General features: G+C 43.4%; 1 protein-coding gene across 1 annotated transcript in view; it reads left to right on the top strand.

Annotated features, from left to right (window-relative positions):
- The window catches only part of LOC308674551 (transmembrane protein 132B-like), a gene marked incomplete at its 3' end in the record, with an annotated part of 54,822 nt that extends 38,829 nt beyond the window's left edge, over window positions 1-15,993 (top strand). The window contains exons 3-6 of the mRNA XM_081339128.1: window positions 2,576-2,781; window positions 9,915-10,188; window positions 12,074-12,265; window positions 14,863-15,993. Of these exons, the coding sequence (XP_081195254.1) occupies window positions 2,576-2,781; window positions 9,915-10,188; window positions 12,074-12,265; window positions 14,863-15,993 (1,803 nt within the window). The remainder of the gene's footprint in view (window positions 1-2,575; window positions 2,782-9,914; window positions 10,189-12,073; window positions 12,266-14,862) is intronic.
- Between the last annotated feature and the right edge of the window lie 2,034 nt (window positions 15,994-18,027).

An 18,027-nucleotide genomic window follows, 5' to 3' on the forward strand; every position in this document is an offset into this window, starting at 1 on the left:
AGGAAAGTATTACAGAGGGTAGTGAGCACAGCAGAAGACATTGTGGGCTGTCCCCTGACACCGCTGGATGACCTCGCCAGGGCTCGCTGCCTTGGAAGAGTGAGGAAAATTCTCAGGGATGACTCACCCTGGACGGTATCTCTTTACTCTCCTACCATCGGGTAGGAGATATAGGAGTATAGCCAGCCATACCAACAGGCTGAAGAACAGCTTTTTTCCATGGGCTGTTAGGCTCTTGAACGGGAAATAATTTTATAAACTTTTTGTATGATTGACTTGCGAGGCTGGTGTGTTGTGAAATTAGCTCACATGGTATAATAAGATGGAGGGTTTGTTGTCATTGTGAATTGGGGGTGGCAGCACGTAGGGAGGTTCAGCCAATCTCAATGTATACATGGTTGTACTTTGACAATAAAGGTTCATTCCATAGAGCGGGGGTGTCAAACTCAATTTCATTGAGGGCTGCATCAGCATTGCGGTTGCCCTCAAGGGGCCGGGTGGGTATGGCCAGGGTGGGTGTGGCCTACTGGGTGGGCGTGGCTAGATTGCGTATGTCCTACTGGGTGGGCATGGCCAGCTCTACATCGTTCACATCAAGGGTGCCTATGGGGGCCTGGGCAGACGTGGGACAGATCTGAGGGTCTCTGGCAGAAGGAGGGTCTCTGGGCCAGGGCCAAGGCAGTGGGGGCCGTTCCCTCACTGTTTCCAGGATGACTTCGCGGGCTGCATGAAACCACTTTGCAGGCCGGATCCGGCCCCCGGGCCTTGTGTTTGACATGTCTGCCATAGAGGGTCTCCATTGAGGAAAGGGTTGGACTAGAACAGGGGTCTTCAGACTTGGCCCTTTTATGACTTGTGGACTTCAACTCTTAGAATTCCTCAGCCAGCATGGCTGGCTGAGGATTTCTGGGAGTTGAAGTCCATAAGTCATAAAAGGGCCAAGTTTGAAGATCCCCTGGACTAGAAGAACTACAAGATCCTTCCAATTCTTATTCAATAAGGTACGGTAAGCTTCTTGACTTCTGAGACATCCTTATTGCTCTCCAATCAAACAAAAACCTACAAATACGTCTTTCATTGTATTTCCCCCCCCCCCAAGTAGAGACAATCTAAATTTCCAGTGAGACACAACAACAACAAACAATCTACCCTGAGAATTTCTCCAATATATTCGGAGTGAAAAGGGAGTGAAAAATATTTACTGTGAAAAGGGAGAGATGGAGGACAGGGAAAATAATTCTCTTTTTCATCAGCCCAGCATGAATTGAAAATGCAAGATAATCAGACTGATTCGTTTTCCAATAAATGCAGTCCAGGATGACAAACCCGATGCAAATTCAATTTTTGTCTAAAAGGAAAGTCTAATAAGCAAGATCAGTTCAGAGTCAATCCCCTCTAACAGAATTCAAACACGTGCACCCTCCTTGTCTGGAGGAATATATGAATGGAGTTACGATTCTAAGGTTCTTGGGAGCTGGGTTTTACATCCCTACCCTTTTTCTCCTACTAAACGGGAGCAGTTATTGTATCTGAGAATTATAAAAATATCTCTCTCCTTTCTCTGCTGGCATGTGTATTTTTCTCTAAATGAGCTGTAAATATAAAGTTGATGTCCAACTAATTGTAGGAAAGCAGGCAGAGCTGGGTTGGGGGTGGAGCTAAATGTGTTATTAGCTTAGAATTGCTATGTTGGCTGGCTGAGGAATTCTGGAAGTTGAGGTCCACAAGTCTTTAAAGTTGCCACGTTTGGAGACCTCTGATTTAACTCATCATTTGTAGGTCACCATGGTATGCCATGTACAGTGGTGGGATTCAAATACCTGAACAACCGCTTCTCTTATTGGATGCAGGCCTGGGCCTCTGAGGCCTAGAATGGACTTCCAGAAGTGGCATCCATGTACTTCTGGTGGGCCGTTTTAGGCCTGGGAGGCCTCCAGGCCTCTGAGGCCTAGAACGGACTTCCAGAAGTGGCATCACGCACTTCCGGTGGGCCGTTCTAGGCCTGGGAGGCCTCCTCCAGGCCTCCGAGGCCTAGACTGGACTTCCGGAAGCAGTGTGCATTCAGCCAGTTCTCCGAACTCAGCAAAATGTAGCTACCAGTTCTACTGAATCAGTGCGAATCGGCTGAATCCCACCACTGGCTATGTGGCAATGTGGGTAACTACCCATCCAACCAAGATGTGAACCTGGTGTTTTCCAGGTATTTTGGACTACACTCCAACCATTCTTTAGTCATATTGGCCAGGGTTGGTAGGATTTAGCCCCAAAACACCAAGTTCCTTGCTCTTATATTGAAGAAAACGCATTATTCTTGCTATTTTTGTACCAGTAACTTCTAAAACTTCTAAAATGCCCCAAAGATGCTTTTTCACAAGGCAACTGGCAACTGGACTTTCCAGTTGCCTCGAGAAAAAGTGTCTTCAGGATAACTATGACCTGGGTGACTGAGAATCTCCATAGACTTCTAAAATGCCATCATTTCCTGTGGTGGGGCTTTTGTCCCCCTCCCCCCATCTTGAGGTAACTAATTTGTTTGTTATTCACTTCAGGGTCTGCTTGTGTTCTTCCTTTGCAGGTTTCGGACAACTGTGATGCCATCTTTGTGAATGGGAAGGAAATGAAAAGCAAAGTGGACGCCCTGGTGAACTTCACCTACCAGCATTTTACCACTCAGCTAGAAATCATTGTCTGGGTCCCACGGCTCCCATTGCAAATTGAAATTTCCGATACCGAGCTGAGCCAGATTAAAGGTTGGAGAATTCCCGTCACCTCCAACAAAAGGTATTGGAACCACATCTTGAATACTTTTTTTCTTGGAAATCAGCCAATACCCCTTTCTAGTGCAATATCCCGTTAACTAACACCACCAGCCAGTTGCCTTGGAGAATTTTCTGAGCTCTGCCTGTTAATTCCCAACCTCTTGTAGATGGAAGTGCTATCAGGTGAAGTGAGGAATTTGGCAAGCCTATCTGAGATGGTATAGGTTCTCCTGCTCAAGCAGGGGGCTGGAGTAGAAGACCTCCAAGGTCCCTTCCTATTCTATTCTATTCTATTCTATTCTATTCTATTCTATTCTATTCTATTCTATTCTATTCTATTCTATTCTATTCTATTCTGTTCTGTTCTGTTCTGTTCTGTTCTGTTCTGTTCTGTTCTGTTCTGTTCTGTTCTGTTCTGTTCCATATTCCATATTCCATATTCCATATTCCATATTCCATATTCCATATTCCATATTCCATATTCTACTCTACTCTACTCTACTCTACTCTACTCTACTCTACTCTACTCTACTCTACTCTACTCTACTCTACTCTATATTCTGTTCTGTTCAATTCCATATTCCATATTCCATATTCCATATTCCATATTCCATATTCCATATTCCATATTCCATATTCCATATTCCATATTCCATATTCTACTCTACTCTACTCTACTCTACTCTACTCTACTCTACTCTACTCTACTCTACTCTACTCTACTTTACTCTACTCTATATTCTGTTCTGTTCTGTTCTGTTCAATTCCATATTCCATATTCCATATTCCATATTCCATATTCCATATTCCATATTCCATATTCCATATTCCATATTCCATATTCCATATTCTACTCTACTCTACTCTACTCTACTCTATATTCTATTCTATTCTATTCTGTTCTGTTTTGTTCTATTCTATATTCCAATATCCTATTCTGTTGTATTCCATTCCATTCCATTCCACTCCACTCCACTCCCTTCCCTTCCCTTCCCTTCCCTTCCCTTCCCTTCCCTTCCCTTCCCTTCTGTTCTATTCCATATTCTACTCTACTCTACTCTACTCTACTCTACTCTACTCTACTCTACTCTATATTCTGTTCTGTTCTATTCTATTCTGTTCTGTTCTGTTCTGTTCTATTCCATATTCCATATTCCACATTCCACATTCCACATTCCACATTCCACATTCCACATTCCACATTCCACATTCCACATTCCACATTCCATATTCCACTCTACTCTACTCTACTCTACTCTACTATTCTATTCTATTCTATTCTATTCTATTCTATTCTATTCTATTCTATTCTATTCTATTCTATTCTATTCTATTCTATTCTATTCTATTCTATTCTATTCTATTCTATTCTATTCTATTTCACATAGTGACTAGGCTTCGTTTAATTGGAAAATGAAAAGAAAAAGAGAGAGATGGATTCTCGCTTTAATCTCCTGGTCAGTCTGAATTCAGACATGAGCTTTGGATAGTTTAATAACTTTTTACATTAAATGACTATGACCCAATAAGGACATTCATATTGACTCAAAGTCAGTGGCAATTGAAGGACCCTTTTATTCACTATCCCAAAGATGCTTTTTCACGAGGCAACTGGACTTTCTTGTTTTTCTTTGAAGACATTTCGCTTCTCATCCAAGCGTTACTTGAATCATCTAAGGATAAAGATAGTTGCAATGGTTGGGTGAACCAACCACTAATCAAACCTGGTTTAAAGAAGAGGGCTTAATGTGCTATGGATTGTCTTTTTGCAGGGTCCTCTTTCAACAAATCGTAAGGAATTCTTTTGCTAATCTCCAAGAGTCTAAAACCAGGAAGATACAGAGTATTATTCTTTCTGATTATTCCTGGACTTTTCTTTTTTTTTTTTTAATATATTTCACACCCTTGAAGTCCTTATCCTAGACAAATATTCATAACAGAAGCATGCCATAGACCCTCCTATAGAAATTGTAGATATAATTCCTTTAAGAACGTTTATCGAGGTGATTCTGTGCACTGAGAAAACAGCCCGTCCAAAGGATTTCGTGACGAACATATCCACTTTAGTTTTGTTTGCTTTTTTCCAAGAAATTGTTGAAAACTATTGGCTTTTTGTGTGTGTGTGTGGGGGGGGCAGGATTTCACAACTCATGGAATTACATTTTAGGCTATAGCGATGTGGTAGTAGTGATGTTGTATATTTGTGCGTGCAAAAATTTTAAAATAAATTGAAAAAGGGACGCGGTGGCTCAGTGGGTTAGGACGCTGAGCTTCTCGATCAGAAGGTCGGCAGTTTGGCAGGTCGAATCCCCAGTGCCGCGTAGCAGAGTGAGCGCCTGTTACTCGTCCCAGCTTCTGCCAACCTAGCAGTTCGAAAGCACGTAAAAATGCAAGTAGAAAAATAGGGACCACTCCGGTGGGAAGGTAACAGCGTTCCGTGCGCCTTTGGCGTTTAGTCATGCCGGCCACATGACCACGGAGACGTCCTCGGACAAGCGCTGGCTCTTCGGCTTTGAAACGGAGATGAGCACCGGCCCCTAGAGTCGGAAACGACTAGCACGTATGTGCGGGGGAACCTTTACCTTTACCTTTACCTGTTTTAGACCAGGACCGCATTATACATCTGGAAATCATTTTGAAATAGGGACAGTTGATTTGGATGTTGAAAACCTCGCTGCGCTGCAGATGTATTTCCTAATTTTGTTCGTCTTTGCCAAATGAGATCTTTTTTCTCACCGCTAATGTAGTCTCTTCTGACTACAGTCTTTTCCCCCCAGTTGGGAGATTTTACACATATCTCTTTATCCTTTCAGAGTTAGAACCTGGGTCCATCTGTGTGCAAAAGTTATTTTGAGTTCTGCTTCTTCCCCATTGCAAGGACAGATAAACAAAATGGGCGCCAGCCTTTCATGCCACTCGCTGAACGCCGTCGAGCGCTTATTGTCGAGGCTGGCAAAATTTAATAGAGAAAAACGTATCCTTCAGCGGATGAAAAAGCTTCATCTCGTCTGATGCCCGTCTGCTGCATTGTTTCAAGTTTGCATCTGCAGATGTTTGACTGGACCATTTGGGGCGAGATAGCCAAGGCCCACATGCTGCGGCTTGCAATTCGGCTGCCAAATGGTGTAACTTTCAACACGATGCTGCCTTTTCAAAATTTAGACCCCTGAGAGGCGTCTGGTTTGCATCGATCAAGCCAGCTGAAATCTTGCTGTACTGTTTGCAAGCTGATAAACTGTTCCCACCAACTACTCTTTCGATTAATGCCAAGCCACGGGGCACATCTTTTCGCCAAGCTTGGTTTTTGTTGTTGTCGTTCAGGCAAAAAGCAGAGATTAGAAAGAACTGCATGGAAATGACAGTTAATTGTGGCCTGCCAGCTTACTCTCTCTCTCTTTTTAAGAGTCTCCTGCAAAAGTTTGTTCTTTCAGTTGCGAACGATCCAAATAAATGGATTTCAGACACTGAAGTCTTCAAAAAAGACCAGCACCAGCCCAGAACTTAAACTCCTGGGGCTCCAGATAGGGCAGCTTCAATAGAAATATAAAAAAGGATCCTGTTTTGATGTTTTGGAATTCACATTAAGAAAGATTTCAGCAAACAAGAAGATCGGGAAAGGGAGATTAGGACCACGAGAAGCATTGAGGAAACTCAATAAGTTGAGCCTTGCCAAAAGATCACCTGGGAGATAGGAAAGCTCTCTTCCAATACCTAAAATAATGCCAGATCAAACTATTTTTAATTATCCCAGATTGTAGCAAATGGGTTGCAGTCATAGAATGTCAGGGTGAAAGGGGTCTTGGGGAACATCTAATATAAGGTATGTGGAGATTCTCAGTCAACCAGATCATGGTTGTCTCAGAGGTGTAGGAGATGACCAGGCTAGGCCCAAGGGAGGAGTCAAACGTGCCATAAGTCACGAGTCCTTGCGCACTTGCAAGAGATCTAAATCCAGCCCAGCTTGAATGCCTTTCTTATCTCCCACTCATTTCCCTTGACCGTTAGTTGGTCAGATTCTTGTAGAGAGTTTAAGCTTGCAATAAATTGTTATGCTCATTTGAACTGCCTGAATCTCCTGATTTCCCAGGTGCTGGACATTAAGTGCTTTTTCCACACAACTGGGCTTTCTTAGTTTTTCCTTTGAAATTTTTCCCCTTTTCATTCAAGAAGAACTGAAGAAGCTTCTTGGATGAGATGAGAAATGTTTTCAAGAAACACCCTTCTCCCCCCCCCCAAGAAAGTCCAGTTGTCTTTTGGAAAAAAGCACCTTTGGAACATCTAGTGTGGAGTTTCTGAAAGCAAATTTAAGATGTAGGGACTTCAACTCCCAGATGTCATGGTTCCGAGAGATGAAACTCTTTAAAAGAACTTTGAGGCATTCTTTACCTTAAAGAAACTTTTATTCGAGAAACAAAGTATCGGCATCTCATAGTTAAAGCCAAAAACTGAAAGTAGCAAAGCACAATTCCCTCCTCCAATTAGCAGTCATAAACCACATTCTCCAATTAGCTTGAAGCTCGGGCTTTCTCCCCAGCTCTCCAGCCCGCCAAATCTTTATCAGCTTTGGGTGCAATAACCTTGATTCCCATGGCTGAGTTATTGTTGTTATGACTAACTGGACTCTCATCCACATCCCCCCTCCCAGCATCAACTAACTCTCAAAGCAAAAGAGAAAAGATGGCTACATTCTCATCTGTTGTCAAAGCAAGGACATCCGATGTTAGCAGCGTTGACACCAGAATACCCCAGCTGGCAACTTTAAGAGGTGTAGACTCCAACTTCCAGAATTTTGGCTGGGGAATTCTGGGAGTTGAGGTCCCTCCATCTGAAAGTTGCTGAGATTCAGAAACGCTGATCTAGTTGATACATTGGCCAGTACAGGAACCCTGAAAACTTGAAAACTTCTCACTGCTCCCATTTGTCTCATGATCATCTTTTCCCAGGCTGGTTATGATTGATTCCATAGCCTAGTTTTCTGCTCCGACCAAGAGGTTGGATTCTCTGATCAATATAGTCCTACCCAACTCTACTTTTTATGATTCCCACCACAACAGCACCCATCAGTTGCAACTTGCACAGCCTACAGGTCACGAATCACAGCAGCTGCATGCCGAGAGAGAGACAACGTGAGATCTACAGCAACTCTTCCATGCTCCTGTGTCTCCTCCAAGGTTCTTTTGCACTGAAATGATCCAGCCACATGCAAATTGATTGTCTCCAATTTTCCCTTGGGGCAAAGTTGTTTTCCTTGAACCATGGAAATGCATTAATTTTCAGTAAGGAAATCAAGATGGGGGTTCCTTCTCTCCAAAGAGTTTATGGAAAGCCAACAAGCTTACTATGGTTCTTCATATCATACCAGTCCCTTAACGGAGGAGGGATCTGAAAGAGATAGGAAACTTGGAATTCAGGGAATATGGCACTCTCCATAAGAATACTTTTCCAGATGGAAATCAGGTTTCTGGTTAGGTATCTGCTCAGAATTAATGTACTGTGGCACATGTCGAATAGCTTCTGAAATGGAGTGCCCCTGATCACAGCAAATGAAAGGAATAAATTTAGGTTAAAGTCAAGTCAGAGTTGGGAGTGAGGCAGGCTAAGACTGATGGCCTTAATAAGAACATTTATTTTGATTCATTACATGGCTGGAGAAGAATTATTCCCTTGTTAAAGTTCCTGCATCACCTTTGCAGGCCAAGAGCTGAGAAGACTTTTTCGCTCTTGATAACAGCTGGCTAAAGAGCCAGTTTACGCTCTGAATTTTGATAATCTGGCCTCTTGTGTTTTCTTTTTCTTTTCTTTTGATCAATGCAAGCTTGCTCTTCCCTGCCCAGTAATTGGTGAGAAGAGTTCAACTGTTGGAAGTACAGACTTAACAACCATTGCAAATGTTCAAAATTACAACAGCACTGAAAAAAGTGAGTCACAGCCTGTCCTCACAACGATGAGTGTTGGAGTCCTGGTGGCGCAGTGGTAAGAATGCAGTACTGCAGGCTACTTCTGTTGACTCTGAGCTGCCAGCAGTTCGGCAGTTCGATCCTGCCCGGCTCAAGGTTGACTCAGCCTTCCATCCTTCCAAAGTTGGTAAAATGAGGACCCAGATTGTTGGGGGGCCAATAGGCTGACTCTGGCTCTAAAGCACTGTGAAGTGGTATATAAGTCTAAGTGCTCTTGCCCTTCCTTCCTTCCTTCCTTCCTTCCTTCCTTCCTTCCTTCCTTCCTTCCTTCCTTCCTTCCTTCCTTCCTTCCTTCCTTCCCTGCCAGCAGTTCGATTCTGACTGGCTCATGGTTGACTCAGCCTTCCATCCTTCCGAGGTTGTTGGGGGCAAATAGGCTGACTCTGTAAACTGCTTAGAGAGGGCTATAAAGCACTCTGAAGTGGTATATAAGTCTAACTGATATTGTCCTTCCTTCCTTCCTTCCTCTGCCAGCAGTTCGATTCTGACTGGCTCAAGGTTGACTCAGCCTTCCATCCTTTCGAGGTTGTTGGGAGCAAATAGGCTGACTCTGTAAACTGCTTAGAGAGGGCTACAATGCACTGTGAAGCGGTATATAAGTCTGATATTGTTCTTCCTTTCCTCTTTCCTTCCTTCCTTCCTTCCTTCCTTCCTTCCTTCCTTCCTTCCTTCCTTCCTTCCTTCCTTCCTTCCCTCTGTCCACTGAGGTTGACTCAGCCTTCCATCCTTCCGAGGATGGTGAAAGGGAGATCCAGATTGTTAGGGGCAAATATGCTGACTCTGTAAACCACTTAGAGAGGGCTGTAAAGCACTCTGAAGCGGTATATAAGCCTAAGTGATATTGCTATCCTTAGAGTCACATGATCAAAACTGGATTGCTTGGCAACTGGCATGTATTTATGACGGTTGCACTGTCCTTGGGTCATATGATCACCATTTGCAACCTTCCCAGTCAGTGCTAGCTTTGCTTAACAACCTCCTGGTTCATTTAACAACTGCAGCAATTTGCTTAACAGCAGTGGACAAAAAACAGTCATCAAATCAGGCTACGACTCATTTAACAACTGCCTGGCATAGCAATGGAAATGTTGGTCTCAATTGTGGTCATAAGCCGAGGACTCCTTGTCTGGGACAAAAATCGGACTGTTCCTCAACATAACCAGTATCTTTCTCACGATATGCGTATCTGCCTTGACAGGCCCACCCGTGACAGCGATGAGGAAGAGGATGACGAGAAGAAGGGCAAAGGCTGCACCCTCCAGTACCAGCACGCCACGGTGCGTGTTCTGACCCAGTTTGTGGCAGAATCATCTGACCTTGGAGGTCAGCTGACCTACATGCTTAGCTCTGAATGGCAGTTTGACATCACAGACCTGGTGGCCGACTTCATGAAAGTGGAAGAGTCCAAAGTGGCCAAGCTACAAGGGGGCCGAGTTTTGATCGGTCGCGAGCAAGGGATCACGACTGTTCAGGTACGACGCAAAATCCAACCTTGATTGAACCTGAACCACCCCTTACTGAACATGGAGGAGAGCTCAAAAAGGGCAGATCAAACCAACGGTGGCCAGGAAGACACATTGGCTGAGCTGTGAAATTGGGGGGATATTTTAGAGATTGCCTCCTGCTAAGGTAAATCAAGCAGGTTTGCAGGTAACACGTCTGAAGGCTGAAATTGGAAGACAAGTTGGGTATTCAAGAAAAAGCTGAGAATGTTGTGATTCAGGGTCAGCCTGTGGGTTTGGCAGTTGGTTCGGACGATTCAGAGGAGGAGGAGGGGGGGTGTTGGAGAGCTTGCTGAGAATAATATTGAGGCTCCACAGAGCCCTCAGCCAGGCCCCTCCCATCTGGTTACGACGCAGACCCAGCTGTGTGAGCCTGACAGCGTGGATGAAGATGACCCACAGCTGGCCCTGTTCAAGGACGCCCAACGCAGGAGGCAGTCAATCAGAAGTAAACAGAGGAAGGCAATGGGGCACCTCAGAAGGAGGCAGAGAGAAGCCACACCCTGAATTGTTTAAAAGGGGAATGTGTGGGAGGGCTGGTTTGCTGAAGGCAACCGTTTGAATAGCTCCTGTTTCATGGTTCGTGTTTGCTCTCTTTGCTCTGTTTGCTGTTTTATGTTAATAAATTTGGCAGGCTTAGTTTGCTCTGTACCAGCCTGCTACCGGCCCTGCAGAAAAGGCAGGGACAACCCCTTTACAAACGGCAAGAGGCTGGAATTAAGCCTGCCAAATTTATTAACATAAAACAGAGCAAAACAAGACACCAACCATGAAACAGGAGCTATGAAACAGGAACTATTCAAGCGGTTGCCTTCAGCAAACCAGCCCTCCCATGCATTCCCCTTTTATACAGTTCAGGGTGTGGCTTCTCTCTACCTCCTTCCGAGGTGCCCCATTGCCTTCCTCTGTTTACTCCTGATTGACTGCCTCCTGCATCGGGCGTCCTTGAACAGGGCCAGCTGTGGGTCATCTTCATCCACGCTGTCAGGCTCACACAGCTGGGTCTCCGTCGTGACCAGGTGGGAGGGGCCTGGCTGAGGGCTCTCATCAGCAAGCTCTTCAACACCCCCCTCCTCCTCTGAGTCATCCGACCCAACTGCCGAATGCACAGGCTGACCCTGAATCACAACATAGTTCCAGCCTCTTGCCTTCTTGTAAAGGGGTTGTCCCTGCCTTTTCTGCAGGGCCGGTAGCAGGCTGGTACAGAACAGAGAAAAGCTCCACCATCAAAGGTTCTAAGGAGGCTTCCAAATTCTGCCTTCTTGCTTGGGACTCAGTTCTGTTGAACTCAATGAGACTTCCGAGCAGTGGGCTAATGCCTCCTTAAGTAACACCAGCTGCCTGCAATTAGTGCAGGTTCGCATCCCACCAGGCTCAAGGTTGACTCAGCCTTCCATCCTTCCGAGGTAGGTAAAATGAGGACCCAGATTGTTGGGGGCAATTAAGCTGACTTTGTAATAATGCCGCTTGGGTGTGAAAGCTCTAATAAGCAGGCATATACATAGAATGAAGGCTATATAAATGGAATAAAAATGGATATAAATGGAATAAAAATAAAAATAAAAATAAAAAATGTAAGGGCAGTGGATTCTTCGGCATATCTGAAGATTAACACTGTCTTTTATGCAAGCTAAACCTGCCGTAGGTTTAGGGAAAGTATTGAAATACTTGAGAGAGTTTGAACTTTGCAACGGCCACTTTAATTGGGAGGAGAACAATCTGCTTCTTTCTTGAGTGGACCAGATGAATGACGGCTCTGAAGAAGACCTATCCCAGTTCTTGCTTTAAAAAATCTGCTTCTCTTAGGTTGAGCGATGTGTGTTTTCACCCTCTTCTCCCATGTTCACATTTTAAGGTTCTTTCCCCCCTGTCCGATTCCATTCTGGCTGAGAAGACGGTGATTGTCCTAGAGGACAGAGTGACCATCACGGACCTCGGAGTACACCTGGTGGCGGGCTTGTCCTTGTCTCTCCAGACCAATAAAGGGAACAAGAGATTGATGGTGGCAACAGCCTCTGCTTCGGATATTCTTCATGCAGCTAAACAGGTAGGAAGGATTTAGGGATCATCCTCCACTGGAATCCTAGAGGAATGTTTACATTTGTCTGAAAGTAAGATTGTAAAAGAAACACTTGAAGTGACCAGGGAGTTAATGCTAAGCAGAAACTTGTGCATTTTACAGTCCAGTGTGAGTATGGAACTGGATTCTGTCTGTCTTGTCTGTCTATTATCTCTCTCTCTCTCTCTCTCTCCATCCACCCACCCATCCACCCACCCGCCTACCTACCTACCTTTTTATCTGTCTGTCTGTCTGTCTGTCTGTCTGTCTGTCTGTCTGTCTGTCTGTCTGTCTGTCTGTCTGTCTGTCTGTCTATCTATCTATCTATCTATCTATCTATCTATCTATCTATCTATCTATCTATCTATCTATCTATCTATCTATCTATCTATCTAATGTATATATGTAATCTATCTATCTATCTATCTATCTATCTATCTATCTATCTATCTATCTATCTATCTATCTATCTATCTATCTATCTATCAACTATCTAATGTATATATCTAATCTTTCTATCATCTATCTATCTACAGTATCAATCTAATATCTATCTATCTATCTATCTATCTATCTATCTATCTATCTATCTATCTATCTATCTATCTATCTATCATCTATCTATATCTATCTATCTATCATCTATCTAATGTATGTATGTAATCTTTCATCTATCTATCTATCTATCTATCTATCTATCTATCTATCTATCTATCTATCTATCTATCTATCTATCTATCTATCTATCTATCTATCTATCTATCTATCTATCTATCTATCTATCTATCTAATTTCTAAACCACTCATCTCATAGAGGGACTCTGAGCAGTATATAATAACATATTGTAATAGAAAACAGGATCTAAAAAAATTAAAATAGTGTATCATCTAGCCCACTCAACCCGATTGTTGTAAACTCTTGCTTTTGAGATCTAGAGCTCTGGCTGACAAACAAGCGAGGAGATGTTCAGAGCAGTAATGAAACCATCTCAAGTATTGGATTGTGAAAAAAATATATATGCTAAGTCCTTGTCCCTTCCACCCTAATGACAAAATTCAATCCTAAAATAGAGTGAGAACTACAAGAATATGGATTTTTGGTATATCAGGTGCACTGATTGGAAAACCAGAAACAAGCCGGGATGACCATTGGGAAAGGTTTTGCCCATATTCTCAGATAATTGCTTCCTTGCCCCGCCCCCCCACCAATAAAAAAAAAGTAAAGAGAAGAACCAAGGTGCATTATTTCAAAGAATTAGGCAAGCTTAGGAAAACAACATTTGGACTGGTAATTTCAGGCAAAGGGGTCAGATGGATTTCAGAGTGCCTCGTTTATTAAAGTGGTTGGAATGCAAATCATCAAATTGCTTATATGCAAAATGCATTCTAAGTCATGCAGATGGAAAGATTATGTTAAATTTGAGCATTCATTCTTTTAAAAGCCACTTGTGTACAAAGCAATTTCCAGTTGGTTGTTTTAAAAACAAACCAGCGTAGCAGACTCTTTGGGGTCTCTGAGTTATCTACTTTAGCATCTGTATACTGTATCTATGTATTTTTTATACCCCGTAATCTAAAGGTTTTTTTTCTAAAAAAAAACCGCACACCTTTTCTGCAAACATTCTGCTCCATTATTGGCAGAATCTCCCCTCCCAAAGGGAGTGAGGATAAAAGAGATCTCTGCAATCCTGTGAAAACCCTACAGTGAGCTATCCATTTTGAGGAGGTGGGGAAGGAAAGAAGGGATACATTCGATTTGATTAAAAGCACAATACTGCAAAGATCGGTTTTATTTCCATCTCCACTTCCTGCCCCTGTGTGTGATTTGACCAATAATGAAAGCAGTCTGTTTGATTTCCCTGAAGAGGAGAAACAGCAGATCCTTCAAATGAGTCATCTAGAACAGGGGTCCCCAACCCCTGGTCTGTGGACCAGTACCGGGCTGCGGCATGCCAGCAACCGGTCTGCACAAAACAAGGAAAGCCCCATCCACAGGATGCAGGCAACACACAAAACCACACACTCTCCGGTCCATGGAAAAACCTCTCTCCACGTAACCGGTCCCTGGTGCCCAAACGTTTGGGGACCTCTGGTGTAGAAGACCCCAAATGGCAACAATGGTTTTCCAACTCTTTGGGACCCTAATTCTAAATCTGTCCAGTGTCCCTTGTGATGGCTTCTGCTTCTCGAACCCCCAAGAGATCCAATCCACAGTTCTTTTGCTGCTAACCTAATCTTATTCATAACCATTTGCCTGAGAAGAATGTTGGGTCAATGTCAGGTGCCAAAGACCAGGTCCACAGATGAAGGATAATTAAATTGATTCATTGCTAAAAGCCTGTGTACAGGAATCTTCTCATCTAACTGTTAGGAGTTAGGTAAAGGTCCAAAGAATTCAAGGGAGATTGGACTTAGTTTGCTTGTGACTATGTAGGGATTCTAAGCTGATTCCTCGTTTAACTCCGCCTCCAGGTTCTGCCACTCTTTCCCCTACAGTTATAATGAACTGAACTGAATTGAATTGTGTAGGGTCATCCGTTACCTTTACTCTTACATTTCTCTGCTCCTTTTTTCTCTTACTGTAGGAAGCGGTGCTTAGCACTTGGCTTTTGTTTAGCGATGGAACTGTGACCCCTTTAGATATCTACGACCCCAAGGATTTCTCCTTGGTGGTCACCTCACTGGATGAAATGGTGGTGTCCATCCATCAAAGGCAGGAAGATGACTGGCCAGTAGTGGTGGCCGAAGGTGAAGGCCAAGGACCATTGATTAAAATAGAACTGGTGATCAGCGAGGCCTGCCAGAAGTCCAAGCGGAAGAGTAGTTTGGCTGTTGGGAAAGGGAACGTCAAGGTGAAATTTGCTCCAAAGGCATCTGAACACAATGAAGAAATCAAGAATGGCAAAGATGCAGAGAGTGATTTTAAAAGTAACTCGATGGAAAATCCCCTGGAAGGAGAGAGAGCAGGGCAGGACTGGTCCAAACATGACGCTTCCATGAATCAGGATGAGTTGACCAACTCAAATGCAAGCTCTCCCATGAATTCTCACAGAGAGGAACACCTTCGAAACAATACTCTTACCTCTACGAGCTTTCCCACCCAAGAGGCTGTCCCAAGGCAGAATAACCCCAGTGATCTCACCCTGGCTTCCAGAGGTTTAACAGATCTGGAGATTGGGATGTATGCTCTCCTCTGTGTCTTCTGCTTAGCCATCCTGGTCTTTTTAATCAACTGCGTGGCATTTGCTTGGAAGTACCGTCACAAAAGATTCACCATCAGTGAGCAAGGGAACCTGCCCCATTCCCATGACTGGGTGTGGTTGGGCAACGAGGTCGAGCTGTTGGAGAGTCCTGTGGACATTTCTCTCCCATCTGATGAATGCACCACCATCATTGATCGTGGGATACTTTTTGAAGAAAGCAACTTCCTCCTCAATGGAAGTTCTCAGAAGAGCTTCCACAACCAGATCCTTCGGTCTTCTGAATATGATTGTGATAAGGACTTCAGAAATGAACCTATGAACCCTCCCGGGCCCAAGCGGAAAAGGGTTAAATTCACCTCCTATACCACCATCTTGCCCGAGGATGGTGGCCCATACACCAACTCCATCCTCTTTGACGGTGATGATGATATCAAATGGGTTTGCCAAGATATGAACTTAGGTGATTCCCAGGAATTTAGAGACTATATGGAAAGACTTCAGGACCATATGTAAACACACACACATACACACAAACAACTATACATATATAAATATATATAGAACAAAACACAATTATCTTTTTACGTTTGTATTCACCTTTATGCCTTCTGTTTATGGATGATGGAGCAGCGAAACCCAGCCAGTGATGAGGAACACTTCTCCAGATTTGGCAGATCTGGGCTGACGATGGTTGTGAGATGGAATCCTGGCTGTGTTTTCTTCTGTTTCATTGGATACCAAACAGCTACCTACAAATCTTGGAGAAACACAATGAACTTTTTTTGTATGCCACCAGAAACTTGCGATAGCCAATCCTGTTCAGCTCGAGACAAAGAGGATGGGTTGGTCCGTTACGTTTTCACACGTTGGGGAAAAAAAGACATTTTGGAGACTGGGATTGGGTGGGGTTGATTTTTTTTCCTTCCCCCCCCCCCTAGAAAATCTTTGTAGAAGCACAGTTGAGATTCCGTCTTCAAAGCCGGAATCCACACCTCCTTGTAAAGAATTAGAACAAAATGGCCTGTTGGTCAAACACGGACCAATGTACCCTTTTTATTTCATTTTTAATACGGTTCATTTGTTTTGCGGTATTTGTTTAAAGAGCTTTCTTGATTTTTTTTAATTTGGGGGGGCAGAGGAGGTAGGATGGGGGGCGTTCTTGGTACATTATATGCCCTTTCTTTTGAGAACACTTTTCAACCTTGGTTGTGCCAAAGTATCCTGCAATATAGTCCTATCAAGACAGCACCGAATATCCATATATATATATATATATATATATATATATATATATATATATATATATATATATATATATATATATATATATATATATATATATATATATATATATATATATATATATATATATATATATATATATATATATATATATATATATATATATATATATATATATATATATGTAAATTGCTAACAAAGAATATATATATATATACACACACACACACACATTGAGAGCAGAATACTTGTTTGTATAAAAGTCCAGTTCTCCATTTTGGCAGAGGCCTTCTCACTTCCTCTTTTAGTAACTGCAGAAGGGATAACAAGGCTGTGAGATTTTTACATGCTTTTGTGGGGTGTTTGTATGTGTGAAAGAATAGGACAAGATTTCGAACAGAGGTTAGTTTGTAGAGCTTGCCTGGTCTTAGGCTACAGTCCCTACCTGGCTGATAAATAATCTTTGCATATAGTATCATAGGGCTGAAAGGGGCCTTGGAGGTCTTCTAGTCCAGCCCTTTGCTCAAGGCAGGGGCCTTACATCATCCCAGTCAAATGGTTGTCCAGTTTATTTTTGAAAACCTCCAGTGATGGAGCACCCACGATTCTGGGAGGCAAGCTGTTCCACTGATTAATCGGTCTCACTATCAGGAAATTCCTTGTTAGTTCTAGCTTGGATCTCTTCTTGATAAGCCTCCATCTGTTCCTTCTTGTCCTACCTCAGGTGCTTTGGAGGTTGACCCCCCGCCTTCTCTGGGAGAGCCCCTCAAGTACTGGAAGGCGGCTAACATGTCCCAATGCAGCTGATTGGGCTAATTCCATTCAGTATTTATAAGGTCTCCTGCTTGAGCAGGGGGCTGGACTAGAAGACCTCCCAAGCCCCTTCCGACTCTCTTATTCTCTTCTGTTCTGATTTTCAACCCTGCACAGATTTTTGTGCTTCTGGGTACCCAAAGAGAACAAAGCAAAGCACACAAACGAAACACCCAACTCTTCTGTACAGTGGTTCTACAAACCTGATCCACCTTCCTCCTTGTCCTGGGGTAGGAGTCCTCATGCCATCTTTAGACGAACGATCGTCCAACCTTCACTTGAAACCCTCCAGGGATGGAGCACCCAGCCAGGTGTTCTTTCCTCCGGAAATTTTCTTTTCACGCCAATCCTTGGTGAGAAGGCCTTCCCTAAGCCATTCAAAAAGGCAACAGCAGTTCGTTTTCTTCCAAAAAAAAAAGCACCTTTGGCCCCCATGTGCACGTTGATGCGAGACCAATTCATCCGTGAATGAATCGATGAAAGCAGGGGTGG

This window comes from Vipera berus (assembly GCF_964194415.1).
Source record: "Vipera berus genome assembly, chromosome: 14".
NCBI lineage: Eukaryota > Metazoa > Chordata > Lepidosauria > Squamata > Viperidae > Vipera > Vipera berus.